The sequence below is a fragment of the Pseudoliparis swirei genome, chromosome 3 (genome assembly GCF_029220125.1).
Source record: "Pseudoliparis swirei isolate HS2019 ecotype Mariana Trench chromosome 3, NWPU_hadal_v1, whole genome shotgun sequence".
NCBI lineage: Eukaryota > Metazoa > Chordata > Actinopteri > Perciformes > Liparidae > Pseudoliparis > Pseudoliparis swirei.
In genome coordinates, this window is record NC_079390.1 from 13044362 (window position 1) to 13070557 (window position 26196).

A 26196-nucleotide genomic window follows, 5' to 3' on the forward strand; every position below is an offset into this window, starting at 1 on the left:
AAATACAAAGATGCAAATAATTAAATGCTTGATCCATTGTAGGCCTATATGGCTTAATCTGCCTATTAGAGTGATGTCATAGGTGGGACTTTATTTATGTCTTTGACGACACGGGTTGTTCACCTGGCATTGATGTGCTTGCTGCACTAGCCTGCAGGATATCTTTAGTAAATATCTAATGAGGTTGTATTTTCACAAAGGTCGATTGCATATTTAATCACAACACGTATTTCAACAAATAACAAACACAGCCATTGTTACCTGAAAACACCAAAGGCCATCAAGACACGATTTTAGTTCTCCTGCGTTTCACTTCGCTGTTGTGAAATTTTTCTGCTATCTTCCTTTCGTGTCCGGAGGGACAATGGCGATTTGTGTTCAACTCGATTTCTCGTTTGGATCTCCCTTTGCCACAAGCATGGCAAGAGTATTCAAGAATATTATAATAGTCATATTGATCGTAATATGTTTCCTCAAAAGAAAGGAATGTTTCCAGGTCTGTCGCCATTTAGAGACGGAATGCAGCGGCTTTTACCAGGCGAGTCTCGGAGGTTGTAAACAGATGAGGTCACCCTTTGTTTATATACATGTAGTCACGTGATCCCGGCTGTGCCACCTCGTTACTTTGGGAATATGGACTGTATGATTTAATATTTTTTAGTTTGCTGGTTATTTGGAAATATTGTTTTTCATTGTTTGTTCTACATTCATTTCCTTTTTATTTCAGCGTGGATTTAACTCATTTACCATGTTTGATTGAATATTTTTTTAGGTGTTTTTGTATTTTAAACGCGCGTAAATGTTGAATAAATGTTGGGACTCAAAAATACGTAATAACAATGTTTCAAACGGGCAAATAACCACGTTTAAGGGACCCTGACGACTAAATGACAAACTATGTGTTTGCGACAAGAGAATAAAAAAATATTCAAAGACGTTATAGTAATAATGTACACTGCAATGTGTCCGCATAGAAAGTCGGCTTTCTGTATGTTTCGCTCCTCGGCGCAGCGGCCCGCCCCCAGACGGTGTGGCACGTCCTGACGCCTTTCCACGTCGCAGTCCTGTCTCAGGCGAACTCGCTGCGTATGTATGCGTGTCTCCAGCTAGGCCAGAGAGTGATGGCGGCGCCCGTCCTGAGAGTGTCCACCCCTCGGTGGGAGAGAATAGCAAGGCTTCTCGTCTGCCTGTTGGGCATACTGCTGTCATTATACGCCTTTCACGTCGAGAGGGAAAAGGCTCGGGATCCGAGTTTCAAGGCCATGTGCGACGTCAGCAGCTCCATCAGCTGTTCGAAAGTGTTCAGCTCAAGGTAATTTGAATTCGGCAAAGAGCGCTCAATGAAGCTGCCCGCTATTGTGCCAACCGGGGAAGGGCTGCGCGGTTCAAACTGTCAGCGGCTCGCAGCTCGCGTCGGTGCCGGCTGCCCGCTAACGCTCAGGCTAACGGCAAGCTGGGACAGCCGGCGTGCAGCGCGAGCCGGCACTTGGTGAAAGAACAAGTTAACTTTCGGCTCGTCGGTTACCGAGAGCACCTCGTTAGCTGACGAGCGCAAACAAGCTAACTCTGCTAACCGTTAGCGAGCGCAACCCGTTCGATAACGTTGGACGTTACTTCTTAGCCGGCTGCGGTTAGCTGTCAACAGGGAGCAGTCCGCTCGCCATGCAGCCAATCAATTGATCCGTTGCTGATAGGCTAGCTAACGATGACCGGTCGTACTGGGTGCTCTGTGTTTATGAACAGGGGGCAACACATCTGCAACACACAACTTCAGCACCAAAGTTGACTGCATCTTGTTTCGGACCGACGTTATTGTTGCGTGTGTGTGTGTGTCTTTTCGCCGGCTGTGTCCATTCATTCAGCCCCTTTCTGGGGGCTAGCTTGCCTCGCTTGGCTGATTCGGGGAAACTTTAGTAACCTTGTAGCTAGCGCTCGCGCTAGCTGTCACACTGACTGCCACGAGCTGCCGCGCTATTGTCGGTCAGTCCAAAAGGGGCTGAACCCACGAACGTTACACCTGTACGTTACACCTGTACGTTACACGGCAGAGGGACAGCGCGCGGAATGGCCACAGAGGTCAGAGGAAGGGATTGAGCCCGCGCTGCCCCTTAAAGTGTCAGTGCTGCTCACCGTCACACCTTGATACCACAGAGCTACATGAGCACACAGACAGTTTTACTTTGGCTAAGTTCATGTGCCTGCCACACTGTTTACAAGCAGTCCGCCATTGAACCCCCTTTACACCTTTTATGCTGACAGTAATCTATGTAACAAATGCTGTCAAGTCCTTGACTGGGCAACTATTACTGACTCCAGGGAACCCCACCTAGTTCGTGGCATTGAATGAGAGTTGTTGCAGCCCTGGCGAAGAAAGCATGGCATGGCTGGAATGTAACCTGTCTAGGACCTGTAAGATGAGTGGTCAACTCTCATTCTGAGCATTGAGAGACAGTCCGGCCTTTGTAACCCAACATCAGCTGCGACCCGTCAGTTCTGACCGAGTGTGTTCATGAATAATGAGGTGAGGACTGAATGAAAGATAACATTTCCTCAGATGAAGAATCGAAGCCGTTTCTACTTCTCGTCTCATCTTTGCTGCCATTAAGGTTTCTAAAGAAGCGAATACCCTATATTTGGTGATGCAGCTTATGTGTGATGTAATTGTATTTGGTAAAGAGATGTTTAAATGGTAGAGTACTTGCACTGATGCTTTACAACTTGCACTATCCCCAAATGTTTGAAAGCACAGCGTTTAGAAGTAGACTGCGGCCCAACTTTGTTGTGCTTGAGAAGATGTTAAATACGGTGTGAGTTATTCAACCAGCCTCTTACCTCCATGCTCCTGCTGTAAGCCTCATATCAGACATGAGAAAACTTAAAATATTCATACTGAATTAAATCTGATGTTCACCAAAACTTGATATAATATAGAATAACTGGTATTTGAAGAGTGATATACCGGTAAAGTTAGGAGCGTACACTTAGGCATGCTTCTATGCTGGAACTTACTCATTATTTAATATGGCAGGAGAATCCGAGTAAGTAGGGTCACTACCTTGCACATGTATGAGTTGTTATAATATCCAATAACTTAAATGCACTCTCTAAATGTTTGGAGCACAACAGAGCAGAAGAAATCAATTTCAGACTTTAAGAAAATGTATTGGAAAAATGTTTCCTGAAGTTGAATTTTTTCATTGAGTGAAACTTGTCCTGCTTTAAATAGCCTGAGCATGATGACCACACTCCTATCTTACCTTTTTGTTTTGCTGGATGTTGTGGTTTTTCTTGGAAATAGCTCCATCAGTACTTTAAAAATAACAGGCAGCAGCAACACAACAACTTTTATTTGATTATAGCCCAAACTGGAACCAGACCTAATGAGTTGCATATGTTTAAAGTTATTGGTCACCAACAGGATGGGATTGCTAGCATCCTGACAGTTCTTCATTGAGTACATAAAATCAGACAAACTTAATTATTGTTGCCTTTCAGGGGTTCTCATCTGTTCAATGTAATATAAAAGAAGTGTTGGGACAGAAAGAAAAACACGTTTTAGCTTTGCATCATTTGTTTTCCCTCAAAGTCCAGATTGGTTTAGTCGATTCATTGATTAGTTGATCAACAGAAAGAGAATCGTCAGCTATCGTTTTGGACTGTTGGTCAGACAAAACCCCAGTTTTGTTTACTGTTTTGGGACATTTTGTTGACAAAACAATGAATCCAGAAAGTAAATTCTATAAATATATATTAATTGCAGCTCAAGTTCACTGAACACCAAAATATATTTCTGGAAATTATTATGTGCCTATCATGGAACACGTCTCAGAAAAAGAAAAAACCTCACCCAGACGGGATTAAAGGTTCCTGGGAAACAAACATCATGAAGGACTGAGTGGGATCACTGCAGCCAAGATCTTTTTCCAATCCCATCTCCATTCTTATAGTTTGACTCACTTGGTTTTGATAGACTTCAGCTGAGTTTCTGTACTGCTGAAGTAAAGTTGTAACTGCCTTCTTTGTCTAGGTGGGGCCGAGGGTTTGGACTCCTGGGCTCAATTTTTGGAAATGACAGTGCACTGAATCAACCCAACAGTGTCTACGGGATTGCCTTTTATGCCTTTCAGCTTCTACTAGGTAAGATATGATTGTATTCAGTCATCTATTGATGTTTCATATTCAGGTGACAATCTCCATAGCCATTGCATTTGCAACTAGTGCTGACTCAACACTTTGCCTTCCTCTGTATTTGCCCAAATTGACTCATCACCCTGACACACTGACATCATACATGAGTAAATAAAATAATCTAGTTTCAGGCGGCTCATATTTGTTCAAGCTCACCTGATCTGCAATATGATCAGCGTTTTGAACTTCATTCTAATTCATTTCTACCAAGACTGCAGCGGTGACGTATTAGTATAGAATAAGGGAGTTGATCAATAGACCTCGATAGTTGCTCTCCAGACAGCGGCCTCATTCGTCCCTGTGTAATTTGAAACAGACAGTTCAGAGTGATCCTAAACATTTTCCCTTATGTGTTTGTGAGTTGTTTTAACTCGGTCGTGCGGGTTTTCCCGCCGAGTGGCCTGCAGGCTCTCCTGTCCACCCGGCGCGGACGCATAACAAGAGGTCCTTTTAGCCACAGCCGTTACCACTCAGTCGACCAACACAATAGCAGCCCAGTTAAGCCAACAGCGGGTCAAGATTTCCATATTATAGGCAAGACCACCCTTTTTCAGAAGTTTCATTATTCTTATGGTCGTTCAACATTTGTGAGCAGAGCAGAGACTCAATAATTAGCATATTCAAAGTTTAACCTCTGATTAATGCCAGTGTGCAGCATTTGAATACTGCAAAAAATGGACTTAAATTTTTTTTTAAAAATAGACACACAAACTAATGCCATAGTTGTGTCTTTTTCCTATCATGGAATTTTTTTTGGATCATCAATTGAGAAGATATATACACAAAAACCGAATAACCAAAATGTTTGATTGGTGTGTTATTAAATTTATTGGATTATCCTAAAACATTGTTCTTCATCACAATCATGCACATAATGTAGGAGTGATGCGTCCATAACATTGGTTGGTGCTTATTGATGTGTGCTCATTGGCCACATGGCATGGAAACATCTTTTGACATTTGGTTAGTTTACGTCACCTCATGGTAGATATGGTCCACCCCAAGAACAGGACAGATTGTACTACCTGCCTGTACTACCACAACTTCATTAATTTCTGGTAGTGATTGGTGTTACCACCTGTTTGACCCCCCCAGTGGTGGAAGTAGTGCTCGGACCTTTTACTGAAGTAAAAGTAGTACCACAATAAGTAGTGTAGAAATACTGTTACAGTCATTTTTGGGTAAAAGTACAGAAGTATCAAAAGTAAAAGTACTGATAACGCATAAATAGCAAATTTTAGAATACTATGCAGTGTATTCGACTATATGGATCACTGATGCATTAATATATGTATCTCTTTAAAGTTGCAACTGATGAAGGTGAGACTAATTTTAACTGCTCAATATACTGGTGGCTAGTTAAATCTTATAATAATAATAATACCCCATTTACTGCTGTAGATCACATTTAGTTTTGATAATCTGAATCTTGCAAAGTAACTAAGTAAAGCTTTAGAATAAATGTAGTGAATGAAAAAGTACAGTTTCTGCCTCTGAATTGTTGTGAAATAGCAGAAAATGCAATCACTCAATTAAAGTACAAGAACCTAAAAATTATGTTTATATTAGCTTGGTACTTAAGAAAAACCACTGGACCGTAAGGCATTGTATTTGTCAGGATTTCATATTCTATGATTAGTAATCACTGAAAATGACTGTCTGCAACACTAGCTCTAAAAATATATCAAGCTTGCCCAATAACACCTGTTGATTTCAGAATAACCCGTTGCAGCCCTCAGATATGCAGCTTTCTCATGCTTTTAGAGCTGTCAATCTGCGTGACTCATTCAGACATGCCAGAAACGGTTCAGCTGCGTTTTCTCCCAGAAAGGGAAACCAGGATCAAACCATTTTGGCTTTAGGTGTGCAGCAGCCCAACATTTATGAGCCCTGAGGACCTATCAAAAGCGCCAACACAGAGGAACCGTCAAAAGCCTGAGAACTATGACTGCACCTCATGTGACCAGTGTTTAGGCAGAATGTCATCACGAGGAGGCTGGTTGCATAAATGCTGAACTTTAAAAAGCAGACTCATCAGGTTATTTGTGTTCTAAGGTTGCCTTTGTTTCTTCTTCTTCTGCTGTGGTTATTTGCCTAAGCTTTAGTTTGTGTTTCTCGCCGTAGGAATGACTGTCAGTGCAATGGCCGCCCTTATTCTCATGACGACATCCATCTTGTCGGTGGTGGGTTCGCTCTACCTGGGCTACATCCTCTACTTTGTCCTAAAGGACTTCTGCATCATCTGCATCACCACATACGCGCTGAACTTCATTCTCTTTATTCTCAACTACAAGCGACTGGTTTACTTGAACGAGGCCTGGAAGCAGCAGCTTCAGGCCAAGCAGGACTAAGCTGTCGAGAGCGGCAAGAAAAGTGCGATAAACAAAAGAAAAAAAGAAATGTGACCTCTGAACATTTGACATGCCACCAGGAGACCTTGCTTCCAAACAATGTTTATTCTGCTGTGTGTTTTAAAAAATAAAAAAAAGAAGAAAGGAAAAAAAAAGGAAAAGAAGAATGTTGGGCCGGACATCTCAATGTTGCAAACACGGAAGGAGTTGTAAGTGAAAGATGATTTCTCTTTTCATTTATTTTTTCTTGTTTAACATTGTACTCGCTTAAGGAAGGGGCTGGCTGTGTGCACGTGTTTGTGTGTGTGGGGAAACACATCAACGCGTTTAAGCAGCGGCCGAAGGCCACAATACCGAGCGATGGAGGACAGCTTTCTTTCGAACAAAAAGGATCGCAGAATGGAAGAAAATGGGACATAAAAGGGGTTTACTTGAAACTGTAGTAAAAGGTCCTTTTGCTGCACAGCGGATCTGCACTAAAACTCAGAACCGAATAAATGTGTCCCAAAATAATAATACGAAATAAAAAAAACACTCATTAGGTTATCCTACAGTTTGCAGATAAGGTTCTAGGGGGAGAAAAGGTGAGGGGGGACAAAAGGATTAACATTTATACAGAGTAGTTTGTTTTCATGTTTACACTTTGTAGTACGTTTTTTTTTCTGCAGAGGACCACTAAAAATCAACAAAGAACAATGTGAGAAAATTGTGTGTAGATCACGCGGATTGTTTGTTTTTGCTATTCTGTAAATAGCTGCTGAGCAATATTCCAGGCTAGATTGTGATTTAGTGTTGACACAAACCTTTAAGGAGCAAATATTAAGAAAAAACACCACCAAAACAGGAGAAAAACATCAGTAAATTGGGAACAAAATAAGAGACAACGGTCACCTGTCAGGAGGAGTCTGAAGATGTGCTTGGGACGTCTTCCGTCCTGAAGTCCTGGCCAGGCATGCAGTTCAGAGTTGTGTGGTTACCGTTTCATCTGAAGCCACAGACGCAAGTCTATTAAACAGAACTATGGGTTCTTCTATGGGTTCTTCTCACCATGTTTGCATAAAGGCACCCTCACTCTTTTTTTGGGGGGGGGGGGGGGGTTATTATGTGAAAAGCATTCCTGACCTCCACACAAGTGGGATCCATAAAGACTTATGTGCCTAAAGGAGTGTTGAGGTGAATTACCTTAATTTCTTTTTTTCTGTTTCTATTTTTCCTTACGTTTTGGAGGGTGGGGGGTAATGTTATGTAAACACCAGGTCTGCTCGTTGTTTTGTCACAGGTCCAAGGCTTTATTTTTATGATCACAGTTTTGTACATTAAGATACCAGTGAAGTGTTTCTCCCTCCCTAACAGTCTCATGAGTAGCAACGGCTGCTACACTGTGATTGTCTGCTGAAGTGTAGAGTTGCAGAGGCGTCTCTTATCCTGCTGTTTCAATGTGTTGATGCTCATCTGGCTTTCTGCTCACTGTCCAGCCTGTACACATTTGATGTCAATTGAACGATGGCGGTGATTTTGCCAAGCTGAGTTACAGTTCATTTGCAGGATGTGAACAAAAGAAAACATGTAATGTTTTATGTTGACATGAGCGGCAGAGGCGTAACGGGCGTGTGAGTTCCGTAAGACGAAAACAGCAGCGCGTTAAGCCATATGCAGAGTTTGTGGGATTTTATTCAATCCTGCAGGAAAAGACATCCAGGTCTCTGACGGTTTTCTAAGATGAGCCGCTGCCGACACTGAAGCTTTTTATGAAGTGATCTCTAACATAGCAAGGTCTGTTCAGAGATTAGTCCCAGTATTGGGGGAGCAACCACAGCTGGTAGATGCTTTGCTAGAAGGAATCCCCAGGATTGCCAGCTCAGTCCAGCACCCAGTCAGTCGGACCATTGTCTCTCTTCCATCCAGAATCTACAGATTTGCAGCATCCTACCAGTCCGATGCATCGTACACTGTCTCCTTGCTTTAAGCACATGGTGGACATCAGTCTCATGCTCAACAATCCACAGCAGTCGTCATAACTAACGATGTGATTCATCTGCGGCATCAAACCGGCTTGTTAATAGTTCCCATTGCTGCTTGTCTCCATGCCCTTTCACTCTGATGGAATTCAAGTTCTCCCTGAAAGTCTTTCATGGCACGAGGGTTGTTGAAGTATTGATGATCGCAACTGCCAAGAAAGTAATCTCTGACATGTTCCCTGTGATGACCTGCGAAGTCGTCGCTTTTCTATGAAAATGAGAATTGAGGAGGTTATCAAGGGAAATTGTCTGTTCGTTCATGTTGTAACCATTTACTTAAAATAATATATATATTTATGCTGTTACATTGGTGTTGCCCATTTTCCAAAGCACAATAGTTTCTCCCCTTCACACCAAGCCGACTGGTTTCCGTTCACTGTGATGGGATACACGTGAAGAGATGCTTCCGGCTCTCAATCCCTCAGTGGAGATCTCTGTACTCTTCACCATGTCAATGTTTGTCTTTTGAGTTTCAGCATAACTTTTTTTGATGTGATGCAGTTTGGCATAGAGTCTAGACTTCAGTCATTCCCTGATGGAGAACCTATCTTAAAGGAGTACTCCACGATTTTAGCATGGACTCTTACCATTTATTCAAAACTGATGCAACAAAACCAGAAATATATTTTATTTATTCCATGCATTCTTCTTCCCACAATATAACTTGACCACCGACAATTCATCCGGAGCTTGGGGTTTGGTGTGCTAGTAGTGGCTAACATAGCAAACGTAGGACCCCCCCCCCCCCCCCCCCCCCGTGAGCAGACCTCAATGTGTACCTTCTGTGGAGTAGCCCCTTTAAACACAGTTCATTCTCTTTGAAAGTTGATTTTCATGCCATACAGAAAAGAGTGGGAGCCAATGGCAGCCTGGAAGAGAACCTCATTCAAACACTAGTTTACTTTGGAAAATGGTCGGCAGTTATGTTACATTGGCACGATTGGTAGTAAACTGGCCAAAAAACATGCAAACACCAGTTCAGTTCTTTTTTTTCACCTGCCGTACGGTCCTCCATAGAATGATTCAACTGGTTGCATCATTCCTCAGCAAGTCATCTTTAAGATCTTCCGTTTACAGTATTGCCTTGTCGGGCTCACATCAGGTTCTGTTTCATCTCGACTCGGAAAAAGATTAACAACCGCACTGTTTTGTCTTTGTCTGGGGAATCCTGTGCACCCGCATGTAAGACACGTTTCCCATGGATTCACTTGCACAAGTCAAACTGACATATACTTGCTAGTTTCTGTGGCAACAGCTATGGGTCCGGTGAGGACTGGAGGCCATAGAACTGACCCGGGCACAGGAGGTATCATTCCGTTCATGATTCCAGTCATCGAGCGAGCCTGTCACACTAGTCATGTGCAGTTACTTTACAAGAAAATGGGTCAGAAATTTGGATGACAAGTCAAAAGTTTGAATATGTTGGCTGGTAAACACATGTTGTGTGATGGGTTAATGTCAAAACGATCGATACTATATTCTCCAGAATATTCATTTAGGCCCTGAGGTATAACTGCCATGTTAGTTGCATCACCAATGCCAACAAAAGTGCCTTCTGTTTGATCACTAGGCCTTGAGCCAAAGACGAGCAACAGTAATAGCCTTGTAAAATATAGAATGGTAACTGTTACGGGCACAAATGCTTGCCTTCCTTAAAAAGTAATCTGATAAATTGGTAATTCCCAAAGTTGATTTCCAGTATCTGTGCATTAATCCATTTGGAAATTGTCAGACAAAATGCCCTGTCAAATCAAAGGTCAAACCCCTTTTCCCTTCCTGAACTCCACGAAATAATTCTCATCTTTATTTTGTCTAGCTAGGACATGTTAATACACTGTTTAAACTACATGATTGTAATGTTCTTTTTTTCCTCATCCCTAATTATGCCCTTTAGCTGTATAGATTAACATTCTGCGTTATTTGAGTAAAAAGATGAGGGGCTGGGGGGGGCTTGGAATCCATGTGTCAGCATACCATGTTCATTAAATTTCTTTGTGGAGGAAAACTTACTGGGTTTGCGTCTGTATTGCCAAATATGTTTTAAAATGCTGTATTTTCTTACATGGAAAAGTGTTACATGAATGGTAGGAGGGTGCAAAAAAAAGAATCTGTTCAAAAATCCATCTTACATTAAGGGAAAACTGGTTGACATGAGAACATTTTTAATTGTCATGTGGAAATGATCTATCATTAAAACATTCCCTCTGAAACTACCGCTCATTTGAAGTTATTTTAATACATTAAATACCATTACACAATGGCTACGCAAAATGCGGATTCACTGCTAAATGTAATCGTTGTTAGTGACACGAAAGGATGAGTGCACAATGTATTTGTCTCAGAATAATAGCTATGTACATCATTCCTCCCTGTCAGATGGCCATTAAGAGGATCCCTTCCCATTGTGCTCCCAATGGAAGAAGAGTGGACACCCAACAGCCCCTTTGTGTAAAACTGTACTCCAAAGTTTGTTACAAAAAGGTTAATAATTTCCAACGTTCGTGTTTGTATTTCCTGTGTCACTGTCCCCCTATCACAGCAAGGAAACAAAGGAATGCTGGACCTGTAACCTTGGAAGATCCCCGCTTTATTCGATCTGTGTAAATACTGCTGAAGCCCCATTATCAGTTGTTTAAAAGTGGTTATTCTAACATTTACTTAACCCTTGTGTTGCCTTAGGGTCATTTTGACCCGATTCAATGTTTCACCCTCCTGTTACCTTTATATTTACTAACATATTTTACCTTTTGGGTTCAATTTGACGCCAGCAATTAAAACCTCCAGAAAATTATTAGAATTAATATTGTTTTCCAAGTTTAAGTGTGAGGCACTTTGTTTGTTGACTACCGAAAGAACACCGACATTAAACATTGAATGGGGTCAAATTAATCCTAAGGCGGGGGGAGGGTGTAATATTGAGTCGGGTCAAAATGACCCTAAGGCAACACAAGGGTTAACTGATTTTCTGAAACTTCAACTACAAAAATAAAAAGGGCTCTGGATACAGATACAATTAAATGCCAACCCTCATGTGACAGGATAGTAAATATCAGTATGTGAACATATACAGTATCCCCCTTGTTGAGAGAATCATGTCTGAACCTCTGTGTCACCATGACTAGAGAATTAGGTGTTTTTTTCCAGAAAAGGTTAACATTAATCTCCAATTATGCAATAGATTGTGAAAGTCATTTTCAGCTCGACTAAATCCAAAAAGCATTGACAAAGCTTTTTATAAAACGTCGACATCTTGTATGCGTGTGCTGCTGGACGCCGCTATACATTTGAAGGAAAGCGAAAGCGGCGTCTTAATATTTGTTCAGCTGGAACCTGGAGGTCAATCATGTGATGAGGGTACATGCGGAGTCACTGATGGTTCTAAAGCTGTATTTCAGTCGTGTTGCCATCGACCTCCATCATGCCACTTAACCCTTTAGGTGCATGTTGGGTATGTTTTGAACACATTCAGTCACAGTGACTTAGAGAATCAGCACTAAGAATGCAAAGTAGACTTCAATGTGCTCTACGAACAAAGCAAAACACAGTTTGCATGTACAGTTCTTATGTTGTCTTTAATATGTTGATTCTTATAAAATAATTCTTGATTTTCACATATAAAAATAAAACGCGAATGATTGGAGCACTGCAATTCACATTAACAGTACACATATTTGGTTGTATTGTGGTGTGTGCTTTCTCTGCCAGGTAGAAAGGTGGGAGCCAATCGGTGATGAAGAATTGGGATCGTGACCTTAAGATGGCAGTGGAAAGTCCTGCCACACACATGCATCAGAAAATCCTCCAACAGCTAAATTGAGTGTTAGTCACAGGTATCCTCAGGAGACCATGTCACCAACATGTGAATTGTATAATGATTCAAATGTTCATTAGTGTTGATGGTTTAGTTCATAACTGCAGACCATGAGAGAAGCGTAGCTGAATGTCATGGTGGTTTGATCGGTTGCGCGTATTCAAAATGGTTTTAAGGTGCGATTCAATTAAGTATTCTATAAGCGCTTTGACTAAACTGCATGGTTTTTTTTACGAGGTATATAGGAAAACGTAGGATCAAGCCCGTCCTGGACCGGGTGACCCGACTGGCAGGTGTCAGAATGAGCAGGGGTACTTGGTCCAAGGAGGCAGTCTGCCCGTTTCGTTGGCCAGTCTCCAGTACCTCTCCTTCAGGATGAACGCTGCGGCTTTGGGCTGCCGCTCCCTGGTGAAAACACCCTTCTTGTTCCCCACCACGCGCAGGACCCCTGCAGACATGAGGGATCAACAAGAACCACGTCACACAACAGAGGAACCTTTTGGAGTGTTACGCAAAAAATAATATCCAGTGTGATTCTAACAGCATCAGGTTAGAAAGTTTGCAACAAAGTTTATATTTAATTATCGATAATTCTAATGATTCATTTCTAAATCGTTTAAAGAATCGTTGTTTAACTTAACAATAAATAACCATAGCTTCTTACAATCTGTCATTCAAGTAATATAATACAACATTAAATTCAATATAATGGCAATACCATGTCATATAACATAGTATTATTATCTTAGTCTCTAAAGTGATTTACTGAAGATAAAATAGTTCAGATAAAAAAACCTTTGTGACATTGTGTAATTGGCAACTGTCCAGCCTGCAGAAGTGGATTAATGCATCTTATACATCTCGTGGTCTACTACACATGCGCTGATGATAACGGACGCACATCAAATAGCAAACGAGCGACTTTACAGCGGGATATCAATGAATATCTTTTGGTTTCATAGGTCTATATGCGCATAAACCAACTGCTAATAACTTTCAAATGCTGGAGGAGCTACTTTTGCTAAATCTGATTTTCAGCATGCCCGGAAACGAGAGCCACCAGAATGTATACGGCGCCTGACATGCAAGCCGCTGTATTCACGTAATCAACGGCGTGTCGTTCCATGTGTCGGGGAGAGAAATTAAATCACTGAATTAACTCGGCACAGCAACAGGAGGAGAGATGAAAACAGCTCTGGTTTTACGGGTGGCCGTGTTCTCCAGCTGCAGTACCTTGTGCAGTCATGAAGTCCGCAAAGTTCCAGATGAGTTCACCAATGACGTACTGCTTCCTCTTCTCGTCGAACACTTTGTGGTAGTTTTTCAGGACGATGTTCTGGTACTCTTCAGTAAACATCATGGGGGGATCCTGCAGAGGGAAAAGGCAGCTTTCTTAATCCTCCCCTCCGCAACAAACATGCTAAGACCGATGTGGGCGGGCTGAGGTTGAGCTAAATCTGAAACTCATGGCAGCCTTCAGATAGTTGGATGTGTACGAATAAGAGTCCTCACACTGTGGAGCCCCGGCACCGTATCTGCTCCATATTCGCTCTGGATGATGGGTTTCTGGTATTTTCCGTACCAGTTCTCAAACTGAGTGTTGAGCTGTAGGGCGATGAGCTCCACGTGGCCTGGATCATGGTACCAGGAGAAGTAACTGTTCACGCAGATGACGTCCACGTAGGGAGCCTAGAAACGAGACAAAAAGACTTAAAACGACGCTGAGAGAGGCTCTTCGACGCGCCGGTTGTTCAGTTCTATACGAGCACATTGTAAATAAGTCAGTGAGATAAGAATTTTTTGATAGATCTCTCAATTTTTTCCAGCAATGATCTGTGATGGAGAGAATACAAACCAGTATGTCTATAACACTAAAGTAAATGTTTTTCCCAATGGTCAATCCCAGCTCATCGCCCCACGGTAAATGAATAGTGTCTGAAGGTAAACTAATCGGTGACTTTTAGCTACCAAGTACACCAAGAGATATTCCACAGAGAAGGAATGCGAGGTCAACAACCTGAGAAGCTCAGCAGGATAGTTTGACTCGTACTCCCTTATTTTAATTTTTCAAATAAGGCCTCAATGTTAAAAGCAACTGAATGGAGTTTAAGTCGTTATGAAAACCGATGTAAAACTTCTTTATGAACCACATAAGCAAATGGAACCATCAGCGACAAGATGGGGCTTTTCTATAGAGTCGTTCTTCCAAATGATTTACTCACGTAGACTGGAAGAGTCCGTGTTTACATTTTCACAGGCATAGTTTTACATTTAAAAAAAAAAAGACAGCAGCAGATTTCATCTTGTTTAATAGATCATAATCGGACACAAATTGTTGTGTTATTGGTGAACGTTCCCAACACAGTCAATCAAATCTGATTGACCCCCACCCACAAAGTCCAAATTATGTAAATGAGTGTATTATATAATTTACTGATAATGTTTTTTCCCTCCAAAGTTCAACTTTGATTATTCAATTTATATTTAATATTACAGAAAACCAAAAAGTCACAGTATCTGGCCTTAAATGTGAGTTTAAAGGGTACCTGTTGAGATCGCGAATATGTAGCCAGATCAAAAGATAATGTGTTTCTAAAGGTTATTCATTCGCTGACGGTCCAGTATTCAATAACAATACGTAGTTTAGGCTGTTCAAAGTCCCTCAACTCCGACAAGCTTCATTGCACTGGTGCTTGAATATGGCGCCGGTGGTGTGACGTCACATCGTTGATAGATCGACAGCCAACCACAGCGGATGTGTTCAGAAACCAATGTAAACAACGTCGAGCACTCGCAAACAAATGCTGAGAACTTGATAATAATAAAGAAAACGGGCGAAATATGGACGATGAGAGATTGTCAGATTCAGCAACTGGATACTTGTATGAACCATTAAAAGCAGACTATCCCCATTTAGTGAATTGTGACAGCGATGATAGCGATGATTCTGATGAAGTTGATGCCGAAGGACCGCGGTCCAGATGCTTCACCGTGCGGACCGTGCACGCAAGTCGGCGGACGTTTGGTGCAGTTGTGGGAAATGTGTGCCACAAAAAACAGACAGAGTGCATTTGTTGTAAAGAACACGAACTTATGTCCGATGATATAGTGTCATTAGACCTAATCTGCTTTACACAAAAGCGTGAGCTTGATAGCTACATCGCGCATAAGCCAGCGCTGGAGGTGTCTTTCATTGATGCAATGTTCGGCCGACATGTTCGGGGGCCTGCACCCGAGGGAGAACTGTCAAATCGGTAAGTTTGCCAGTTGTTTCATGTAGACGTGAACTGGTTTGAGGCCACCGATCTATCCCAAGAAGCAACGCGTGTAGAAGTGGCTCCGGATTGGCTGAATTCCTTTCAACGACTCTACGTCATAGTGACCTTTGACATGAGTAAATAACTGGCAATATGTCTGCGCACTGAAGCGTTCACGGACTCGGAATGTTGACAAAGAAATTTAAAGCCTCGGGCTATGCGTGACTTGTTGACAATAGCGGCGGGGAAAATATGATTTATTTGATGCGCCTAATGGATGTAGCACGTTGTTGTTTTGGGCTACAGGTACCCTTTAAGTACTGCACACATTCTGCTCGTAGAGAGCTCGACACCAGACTGGGACGCCGTGTGTTGCTGCTCCGTTCTCGTTTGCCTCACCTCAGCGTGCATCACTGATGGGAGCGGTTGACTTGGTGATGTCACTGGACCGACACACCCTGGAGTACACGTCTACCTCACTGCAGCCAGTTGAGAAGCTTGCAAGAAATGTTTAAGTATTTCAGGACCAGTGTGCAGGATTTAGGGGTAGGTAGGGGGGGATGGATCTAAGAACCTCATCCGAGTCGTAGCTTAGAATGAGCCCTTCATATCTACATAGCAAACCGGCCGTTTGCATTTTCTTTGACCCGTTTAAGTTATTCTTTCTATATTGACCACTTGTATCAATACAAATAATTACTACTAATGTATTAAATGACAAAGATGCTCCGTTTTCACATTTGATAAAACTCACCCCTTTATCCCTGGCATAGTTACTGTCTGAAACAAAAGTGACGGGCCGAGTTGGATCCAGAGCTTTGGTATGTTGTATCACGGTCCTGCAGGAAAAGCAAAAGCAACCTTTTCTTATGATTACAGTGTTATGTAAAATCACTACAATGTCACGGTGCTAACCTCTTTAATTTGAAGAAACTGCTTTAGTGGTTTTTTTTTACAACTTCAGTGGGACAAAGCGTGTCTGTGCGTGTACTCCCCGTACTGCTTTACTTGTGGGAACCTGGGCGGGTCGACTGGTAGTCCAAGAAGCTGCCGGCTAATCCTGATCTCCAACTGTTTGTGTTCAGGGCGATTCATGACTACTCTTACAGTATTCCACATATCAGAGTAAAGGGATAGGCTGTGACTGAATAACAAACCAGACTCTCGCATGCCAGAAGTTTAAAGCTTTATACTTTTTAAAGGTTTGGGTATCCAAGAGGCATCCTGGTAGCTCGGTTGTTATCAGTCTTTATCAAATGACCAAAAAGAAACTTCCTAAAAATCTGCATAGGGAACGATCTGGAATCCCCAGAACTAAAAAATAAAAAAAGGGGGAAATGAGTCAGTTTGTGTATGATGACTGGATCCATTCAGGACTTCACATTAACGAAACGACCAGCACTCACTTTAAATAGAAGTCAGCGGGGGGCATCTCTGCAGCCGGCTCATTGGCTACTGACCACATGACCACAGAGGGATGGTTTTTGTCCCGACGCACAAGCTCGTCCATGACAACCAGGTGATTGGTCAGGGAGGCGTTTCCAAAACTGAGGCTACATTGGCAGGGCACAAATTGCACACACAAGGCACCGTCAACATCTGTATGCAATTTTTTTTAGGACAGAGCAAATAGTATTTGGGACCCGACATCATTAGTTTCCTTTTTCCATATGTTGTTGTTTTTAATTCAGTTTTATTCTATGTTAACATCAGTCAGGAGGTTTGAACTGGACAGCGCACTGGCCTCTGTTCCTGTCCTCATACACTGTGACGATGTTGCCCTCAAACACACCTGAAGGTCACAGTGATGCGAGTGGTGACACTTACATGTCTTTGATGCCCACGCCCGGGCACTCATCTATCACCACAATGCCGTGGCGGTCACACATCTGCATGATCTCCTCTGCATAGGGGTAGTGGCTAGTACGGAACGAGTTGGCCCCCAGCCATTTCAGTAAGTTAAAGTCCTTGACAATGAGGGGCCAGTCGAAGCCTTTACCTCGAATCTGTAATGCAACGTGAACAGAGAAAGTCAGGATTGGATTATTGGACTGGATCAACCTTTTATATCATATTTCTTGTCCATTTTTAGGAGGATATGGATGGTCTGTGGATGTTGGCTTGCATTACTACAGATATGTATCTTTAAAAAACGAGTAATGACAGTCTTGCTTCCCTCTAGTGGTACTCACATTAGAGTCCTCATGTTTATTGACTCCATGGAAGTAGAAGGGCTTGTTGTTGATGAGGAACTGGGTGCTGGTAACGTTGACCATGCGGATGCCAACTGGTAGAGTGTAAACATCCTCGTACGCAGATTTCTCATCGGCTGCCTTTAAGCGGACCTAGATGTTAAAATGCAAACGTCAGAGACATCTCTTTCAGCAGACTTTGCAAAGAGAGGAGGTTTGCCTGAATACCCAACAACTACAGCACATTAGAGAGTCCAAGTGGGGCAAAACCAGATCAGGTAAGGAAGAAAAGTGACGGTGGAAGTCAAACTATAAATATATATATTTTTAATTTTGTATCCTATTTAGATATTTGAAGAGAGTTCACGGTGTACAATGTTCACATTAATAAACATGCTGACCTGTTGGAAGAGAAAAAAGCTACGGCGTTACTACTGTCAAAGCAAAATGTCGGCTGAGGAAAAAGGTCAATTTTCCGTGACTTTAATAAAACATGAAGTTGTGCTCCTGACTTAACTTTGAACATGAGGTGTATTAACAACTCACCCTCATCACGTCCAACTATAATCAAATACATATAATTTTCTCTCAAGCCAACTGCCTCGTGTCACATGTTGTCTTACCTCCATAGAGTAAAGGTAACCTGGGTTCTCATGCATCAGGTAGGGCCACCACAAAATGACATCCTTTACTGTGAGGTCTCCAGATTGCTTGCTGGAGAAGGCCACACAGTGGCCATCTTTATCCATCAAAGTGACTTTTATGGTGGCTGAGACGGCATCTCGGACTGATAACTTGTATTGGACAACACCTGAAATGAAGGGAAAACACTGAATGATGTCACATAAATACTCTTAGAGTAAACTGTTCAATAAAGTCACATGGGTTTCTTGTAAACTACCCAACAAGTGCATTGGTGGTGACTTGCAATCAATTAGTAGTTTTATTATAGCCGCATGCATTCATTTACCAGTGTTATCGAAGAAGTTAGTCACCACGGTGATGTCATCCACATACGCCTTAGGAGTAGTATACAGCAATACGGAGCGATGTATGCCGGCATAGTTGAAGAAATCAAAGAAGATGCTTTGCACAAAATACCCATCAGGATACCTGTTGAGCGATTACACGTTTCATCATTATCTGAACTGACAAACATGACACACATTTTCATCCCGCCCCAAATACCTCATCGAACTCGAAAAGGGTTCAGTGTCAGAAAAAAGGAAAACAGCCATGTTCCTACAGTAGCCCAGAACGGACAAACGAAACACTGGCCCCGTGAAGTGTCACTGCCGAGTGCTCTCCATATTGGAAGGAATGTCTGACTACACCCGAATTGACAGTTGAAATGGAAAATGCTCAACTGCAACTGAATTTGGGAGTTTTTTTTAGAATACTACGACTTTAAACATGTGAATCAAAGCAAATCAAAGTTGTTTACATGGTTTCTGAACACACAGACAGATCCCCGTACACATTCACAACATTATCAGATTATTTTACACATAAACACATCTTACCCAACTGTCCCTACCCATTTGCCAATTGTTTTGCTGCAATAATGACCCCATGCAGTTTGAGTCAGTGAAGTTGGCACGCCCAAGAAAACAACATGCAGGCGTTTGTTGTAGTGAGTTTCACTTCTGAATGAAAAAAAGACTGAGTTTACTTGGTCTTGTCGTTCATGTACTTGATGGACCCCGGTGGAAGAGTGTCCAGGGACAGAGTGTTGTTGACAGCGATGGTGATCCTGCACGGCTGAGTTGGGTCCTTGCGGAGTAAAGCGCCTATCTCAGCCTCAAAAGGAAGATGGCCACCTTTATGCTCCGTCACTTTCACCCCATTCACCCACTGCAAACCAAATTAAACCACATTAGCAAGGCCACATGATTACAAGAGGTGGAAAGTATAGAATGGATGGGTGTCATATTTTTATTTTATTTTTACAACTTCATAGAAGTTGATAGGGAAGGTACGCGTCATACTCACAATTACTGAGTAATAGTGAGCACTTCCCACTCGGACGACAATTCTTGTTCCTTCGTCGGCGATCCAGCGGGCAGGCACAACCGCCTCCCTCTCATACCAAACCCAGCCAATAAAATCTCTCAGTGTGGGGTCCTGGGTGATGTCATTGTAGCTGGCAGGAACCGGCATGTCGATCACTGGGCCAGTCTACGGAGGATAAAGCATCAAAGGGGATCTGTTGTGGCAAATTTGTAGTAACAGGGATGACTAAATCAGGAATATTATAAGAACGTTAATTCTGACTGAACTGCAAACAAGCAGCGACTAAAAGGAGGCTGCAGTAAAGGCCTGGCGGAGAATCTCAAGGAAGGAAGCTCAGCGTTGGGTGATGACTGGGTGGACAGCAGCAAGTATTACAAATTATCAATATATTTGTGTCAATTTGTACAATTACTTCAGAAAATGTGGTGGGTTTTGTAAATGGTTGCAATTCCTGTCATATTTTTGTTATATACATTGAAATAAAGCTAAAAGTCTACACTTCAACCACATATTGACGCTTTAATTAAAAATACATTGCAGTTGTTTGTCACAGTCCAAATACTTTTGGCCCCGACTATATATTTTAGGACTTTTCTCTTCTTGAGTTTCAACTCAATATTTTTATTTTCTCAAACTGAAACAATCCGAGAAGAAAGGGAACAAGTTAGCCTGCTGCTCAGAAGAAATGTCTGAGGCCATAACCTGTGATGAGGGAGGTCACCAAGAGGATGTTGCTTCATTTACAGAGGCCATTAGGGTTGGGAAATCTGTCCCATGGCATAAGAATTATTCAATACGTTATATAAACTTGAGTGTGCCTTTGAAACCGATATTAAGTTCGATATAATGTTAACTGATCGCTATAATGTAACCTTAAAGGGTACCTGTAGCCCAAAACAACAACGTGCTACATCCATTAGGCGCATCAAATAAATCATATTTTCCCCGCCGCTATTGTCAACAAGTCACGCATAGCCCGAGGCTTTACATTTCTTTGTCAACATTCCGAGTCCGTGAACGTTTCAGTGCGCAGACATATTGCCAGTTATTTACTCATGTGTGACGTGTAGTGCTCACTTGTACAATCGTAAATAGATGTGACATGTGGCTTCAAGAGCTCCAGCAATATGTTCATCATTGTTTTGTGGATAGAACATTACTAGTATTCCATTCTTCCTGTTGTTCAGTGTTCGCAATGTTTCTAATCTCTGTTCACAGTACCATCGTCATTATATACTCGTCACGAAAGTCAATTAGTTGTTGTCGGTATTGTGTGGCTGTTGCGTTGCGAACAAGCATCGCTAAACATGTTTCAAAGTGTAAATATCCGAACAAGGTAACCAGTTGTTTCAGATCCCCTCCGCCAAATTGTTCCCATGAAACAAAAGATGTGACGTAATGGTTGAATATATCAAGATTCAAGATGTTTTTATTTGTCACATACACACACAGGGTGTGCAGTGAAATGAAAGTGGCAATGCTCAGCAGGAATGTGCAAGGGCAACAAGTACACACTATTTACAATAAAAAACACAATATTTACAGTACAATATTTACCCTAAGTGTGTGTGTGTGTGTGCCTAAGAGGGGCAGTTGTGTGGGTCTATGTGGGGGTCCTGGTGAGGTCGGAGTTCACAGTCCTGATGGCCTGAGGAAAGAAACTCCGTCTCAGTCTCTCTGTTCTTGCAGCGTGACTACGGAGGCGCCTGCCTGACCGCAGCAGCTGAAACAGTCTGTTGTTGGGGTGGTGAGGATCCTTCATGATCCTGCCGGCTCTGGTTCTGCACCTCCTGGTGTACAAGTCCTGCAGGGTGGGGAGTGTAGTTCCAATAGTGCGCTCAGCCGAACGCACTACTCTCTGCAGAGCCTTCTTGTCCTGAGCGGAGCAGTTGCCAAACCAGGCAGTGATGCTTCCCGTCAGGACGCTCTCTACAGCTCCAGAGTAGAAGGACTGAAGGATCCTCTGGGAAACTTTAAATTTCCTCAGCTGCCTGAGGTGGTAGAGGCGCTGCCTTGCCTTTCTCACCAGAGTGTCTGTGTTCGTTGACCATGTCAGATCCTCGGTGATGTGGACTCCCAGGTATTTATACCTGCTCACCCTCTCCACAGTAGTCCCGTTAATCCCCAGTGGTGAGTACGTCCTCTGTTGTTGTGCCCTCCTAAAGTCCACAATCAGCTCCTTAGTTTTGGTGACATTCATGATGAGACTGTTGTCCTGGCACCAGAGTGACAGATCAGCAACTTCCTCCAGGTAGGCCTTCTCGTCGTTGTCGGAGATCAGGCCCACCACCACTGTGTCATCCAACTTGATGATGGTGTTGAGCTGAACCTGGCCACACAGTCATGTGTGTACAGGGAGTACAGTAGGGGCTGAGGACGCAACCCTGGGGGATCCTGTGTTCAGGGTGAGGGGTTGGAGGTGTGTCTGCCCACCCTGACCACCTGTGGCCTGGCGGTCAGGAAGTCCAGGATCCAAGCACACAGGGGGTGTTCAGTCCCAGCTCAATCAGCTTGCCGCCAGTCTGGAGGGACTATGGTGTTGAAAGCTGAACTATAATCAATGAACAGCAGTCTCACATAGCCCCCTCTGGCTGTCCAGATGAGAGAGTGTGGTGTGCAGTACCTGGGAGACAGCATCATCCGTGGATCTGTTTGGGCGATAAGCAAACTGCAGCGGGTCCATGGAGGAAGGGAGGAAGGCGCAGATGTAGTCCTTTATCAGCCTCTCAGCATTTCATGACCACCGAGGTGAGGGCCACCGGTCGGTAGTCATTCATACATGCTGGAGAAGCATTCTTGGGCACAGGGACAATAGTGGATCTCTTGAAGCAGGCGGGGACCACGGACTCAGCCAGGAGAGGTTGAATATTGTGGTGAACACTGGAGCTAGCTGGTTAGCACAGGTCTTCAGTACTCGCCCAGATATGCCATCTGGACCTGCAGCTTTCCTGGTGTTCACCCTCAACAGAGCCCTCCTCACACTGTGCTCGGTCACAGAGAGTGTGTGTTCATCCCCAGCGGTAGAACTCACCTCGGCTACGCTTAACGGTGTTGTTGTTAGCCGGCGAGCTAGCGCTGTTGTTGCTAGCCTCAAACCGTGCATAAAATGAGTTCAGGTCGTCCGCTAGGGATGCGTCGGCACTCACCATTGCGCGCGGTCTGCTCTGGTAGTCTGTGATAGTCCGTAGCCCCTGCCATAGGCGCCTGGTGTCGCGCTGCTCCATCTGTGATTCCACTCTGTCTCGGTACCTCCTCTTGGCCTCCTTCACGCCCTTCCTCAGTCCATAGACCGCTGCCTTGTACTCGTCCATGTTGCCGGATACAAGACCGGAGTTATAGGCAGCAGTACGGGCGTTCACAGCTTCACGGATGGATCTATCAACCCACGGCTTTTGGTTAGGAAAGACCCTAACTTTTACCGTGGGGCGATGGTGTCCGCTAGCGTTGCTATGAGGCTCATTGCTACGTCCGCAAACTCGCTGACGTCACTGGAACTGGATTGGATCATGTCCCAGTCGACGACACGCAGAGCGTCCTGTAGCTCAGCCTCTGATTGGTCAGACCACCGCTTTACGTCCCTCGTCACTACCGCTTCCCGTGCTATCCTTTGTTGGTACTCCGGTAGCAGGAAAATGGCGGCATGGTCTGATTTGCCGAACGGAGGGAGAGAGACAGCCTTGTAGCCTCTCTTGAATGGCGTATAGCAGTGGTCCAACGTTCTTTCCCCTCTGGTAGCACACGTAATGTGCTGGTGAAAGTTCGGCATTACTTTTTTTAGGTTTGCCCTATTAAAGTCCCCAGCCACCACCACAGCCGCGTCGGGATACTTGTTCTGATGCCGACATAACACATCATGTAGGTCCGATAGTGCTACGTCGGTGTCCGCTTGTGGTGGTATGTAGACGGCTGTGGTGATGACCGAGCTGAACTCCCGGGGTAAGGTAGAATGGACGGCATGAGATCGTCAGATGTTCCAGGTTCGCGAGCAGGAAGAGAAAGAGTCTTAATGTCCTTGGGGTTGCACCACTTGTTGTTAGTCATGAAGCAAACCCTCCACCCTTAGATTTACCAGACTCTTCCGTTCTGTCTGCACGGAAAACAGAGAAGGACTCGGTTGGGCATATGACTCGATCCGCACCAGCGGGTCAGCCATGTTTCCGTCAGACAAAAGATGTTACAGTCCCTCATGTCCCGTTGGAATCTGATCCTTGCCCTAACATCATCCAGCTTATTTTCCAGAGACTGGACGTTAGCAAGAAGGATGCTGGGCAGAGGTGGACGGTGGGCTTGAACTCTCAGTCTGTTCCGAATTCCGCTCCGTTTCCCTCGATGTTTTCGTCGTCTCCCCGTAGTAGCGGCTCCACTGTTGTTGTTGTGGTTCGCTCGTACGATCTCTGCCGGCCACGCTGGATCGATGGAAAAAGTGGACAAAAACCCTTGTTTTGCGCAAAAGTTTATGTCCAAAAGTGTGCTGCGTTCGTATGCTGTTAGTGCCGAAATTAGTTATTAAAAATAAACACAAAAACTAAAAGAGCGCACAATCTCCGCGGAGCTACCACGACGGCGTCTGGACACAGCCGCGCAATTACTTGAGTTGAAACTAATATCTGGTGACGCAGCGCACAGACTGCGTGGCTTAGAGTGCAGTCTCATTTTGCGTGACAGAGATCGAAACCAGGTCGGGCGATCTTTTTATTTTTTATTAAATGTATTTATTCCTACGTGGCTGTGATGCACTGCTCACTTATACAATCGTAATCACCGAAATGGATATGAACGGAGGCTTGAAGATCTCCAGCAATATGTTTGTGAATGTGTGACGAATCTGGTGAGCGAGACAGAGCCCCGCTGCAGATGTTAAGAGAACACAACACACGCACGCGTAGGAAAACCAGTAGGTTTGAAAACCAGTAGGGGTGTAACACCGGCGGTCCTTCGGCATCAACTTCATCAGAATCATCGCTATCGCTGTCACAATTAACTAAATGGGGATAGTCTGCTTTTAATGGTTCATACAAGTATCCAGTTGCTGAATCTGACAATCTTTCATCGTCCATATTTCGCCCGTTTTCTTTATTATTATCAAGTTCTCAGCATTTGTTTGCGAGTGCTCGACGTTGTTTACATTGGTTTCTGAACACATCCGCTGTGGTTGGCTGTCGATCTATCAACGATGTGACGTCACACCACCGGCGCCATATTCAAGCACCAGTGCAATGAAGCTTGTCGGAGTTGAGGGACTTTGAACAGCCTAAACTACGTATTGTTATTGAATACTGGACCGTCAGTGCATGAATAACCTTTAGAAACACATTATCTTTTGATCTGGCTACATATTCGCGATCTCAACAGGTACCCTTTAACTATTTCAATCTATCGTATAATCCACAAACCAGCTGATAGTAGCAACACCTTTACTCCAGTGGTATATTAAAAATCCTCCCTGGCAACTGGATCAGTTTATTTTTACACGTTGCTTACCTCAGTGAATAGTGTATTAGAAAAGACGAACATCTAAAAGTCTGAGTCTTAAAATTCACTTAAAAAAACATTTAAAACACGTGATGCCATGGCTTTTGAAATTATGCACAACGGAGCAAATAGTGGAAGAACATTAGTTACTGGCGAGAAAGCCTGTGTATAAAGTTGTGTGTACAATTTTGAAATGTCGTAGTTATATCTTTCTCTTTTTATGCCCACAGTAGGCCAACAGCCAAATGAGCCATTTTCAGTATCTCAGATTACGGTCAGTGGTGATAGAGAACTATTTTAAAGCTCATTTTGCTTTTATATGTCAAAACAAAGTGAGCCGCTGTATTCGGTCAGCGCTCCTGTGGCGCTCACTCACCTCTGCAAGGCGACTTTTGTACCATGCCCTCTCGAACCCCTGGTTCCTCCGGTCAGCCCTGAAGCTCCACAGCCCGTTGAGCTCCTTCACCTCCCGGGAGGAGGACTCCCGGGGGAAGAGCATGCCGGAGTCCAGCAGACATGCCGCTTCAAACACGGCGAACAGGCACAAGAGGCGGAACACGCCGAGTCCTCCAGCTCTGGCCATCTTGAGCGACTCAGTCCCATTTGGAAAACAAATCCGGGGTCCTTTTTAGTAACTTGGTCACGTGGCTTGTTCCGGAAGCCGCTTTCTCGCGTTACCTTCGGCCACAGAATGTTCTTCTTCTTTTTTAAAGTTGTATGGGCGGTTATTTAAACAACTGTTTTGTGCATTACCGCCACCTTGTGGTATTAATAACATGTTATATTGTTTCCTCTCGTTCACAGGAGTCACACACGCTTGTATCATGGTTCCCGTCCTGTGTAGTGTACTTCAGCCCAGTGTGTCCACATTGAAGTCTTGGTCCGTGTACGTAA

The 26196-nt window shown here is 43.6% G+C and overlaps 2 protein-coding genes across 2 annotated transcripts; one reads left to right on the forward strand and one right to left on the reverse strand.

The window, feature by feature from the left end:
- The first annotated feature begins 1057 nt into the window (after nt 1–1057).
- On the forward strand, nt 1058–10771 carry vkorc1l1 (vitamin K epoxide reductase complex, subunit 1-like 1). The gene is made up of 3 exons (XM_056443492.1): nt 1058–1312; nt 4028–4137; nt 6313–10771. The coding sequence occupies exons 1-3, from the start codon at nt 1089–1091 to the stop codon at nt 6537–6539; spliced, it is 561 nt and encodes a 186-aa protein (XP_056299467.1). The 5' UTR covers nt 1058–1088; the 3' UTR covers nt 6540–10771.
- A 1339-nt stretch (nt 10772–12110) lies between these two features.
- Nucleotides 12111–25914, reverse strand: gusb (glucuronidase, beta). The gene is made up of 12 exons (XM_056443491.1): nt 25679–25914; nt 19810–19995; nt 19490–19671; nt 18788–18930; nt 18441–18628; nt 17818–17970; nt 17453–17631; nt 17032–17178; nt 16380–16464; nt 13881–14057; nt 13602–13737; nt 12111–12816 (listed from the first exon to the last, which is right to left on the reverse strand). Exons 1-12 carry the CDS (start codon nt 25883–25885, stop codon nt 12665–12667), a joined length of 1935 nt encoding a protein of 644 aa, XP_056299466.1. The 5' UTR covers nt 25886–25914; the 3' UTR covers nt 12111–12664.
- Between the last annotated feature and the right edge of the window lie 282 nt (nt 25915–26196).

Excerpts from the sequence above, each read along its gene's own strand:
- vkorc1l1 (XM_056443492.1), top strand. The coding sequence starts at position 1,089 with ATGTATGCGTGTCTCCAGCTAGGCCAGAGAGTGATGGCGGCGCCCGTC. Across the intron at positions 1,313-4,027 it reads TCGAAAGTGTTCAGCTCAAG|GTGGGGCCGAGGGTTTGGAC; the intron begins GTAATTTGAATT and ends TTCTTTGTCTAG. Across the intron at positions 4,138-6,312 it reads TGCCTTTCAGCTTCTACTAG|GAATGACTGTCAGTGCAATG; the intron begins GTAAGATATGAT and ends TTCTCGCCGTAG.
- gusb (XM_056443491.1), bottom strand. The coding sequence starts at position 25,885 with ATGGCCAGAGCTGGAGGACTCGGCGTGTTCCGCCTCTTGTGCCTGTTC. Across the intron at positions 18,931-19,489 it reads TACATGAACGACAAGACCAA|GTATCCTGATGGGTATTTTG; the intron begins GTAAACTCAGTC and ends ATCGCTCAACAG. Across the intron at positions 14,058-16,379 it reads ACTATGCCAGGGATAAAGGG|GCTCCCTACGTGGACGTCAT; the intron begins GTGAGTTTTATC and ends TCTCGTTTCTAG.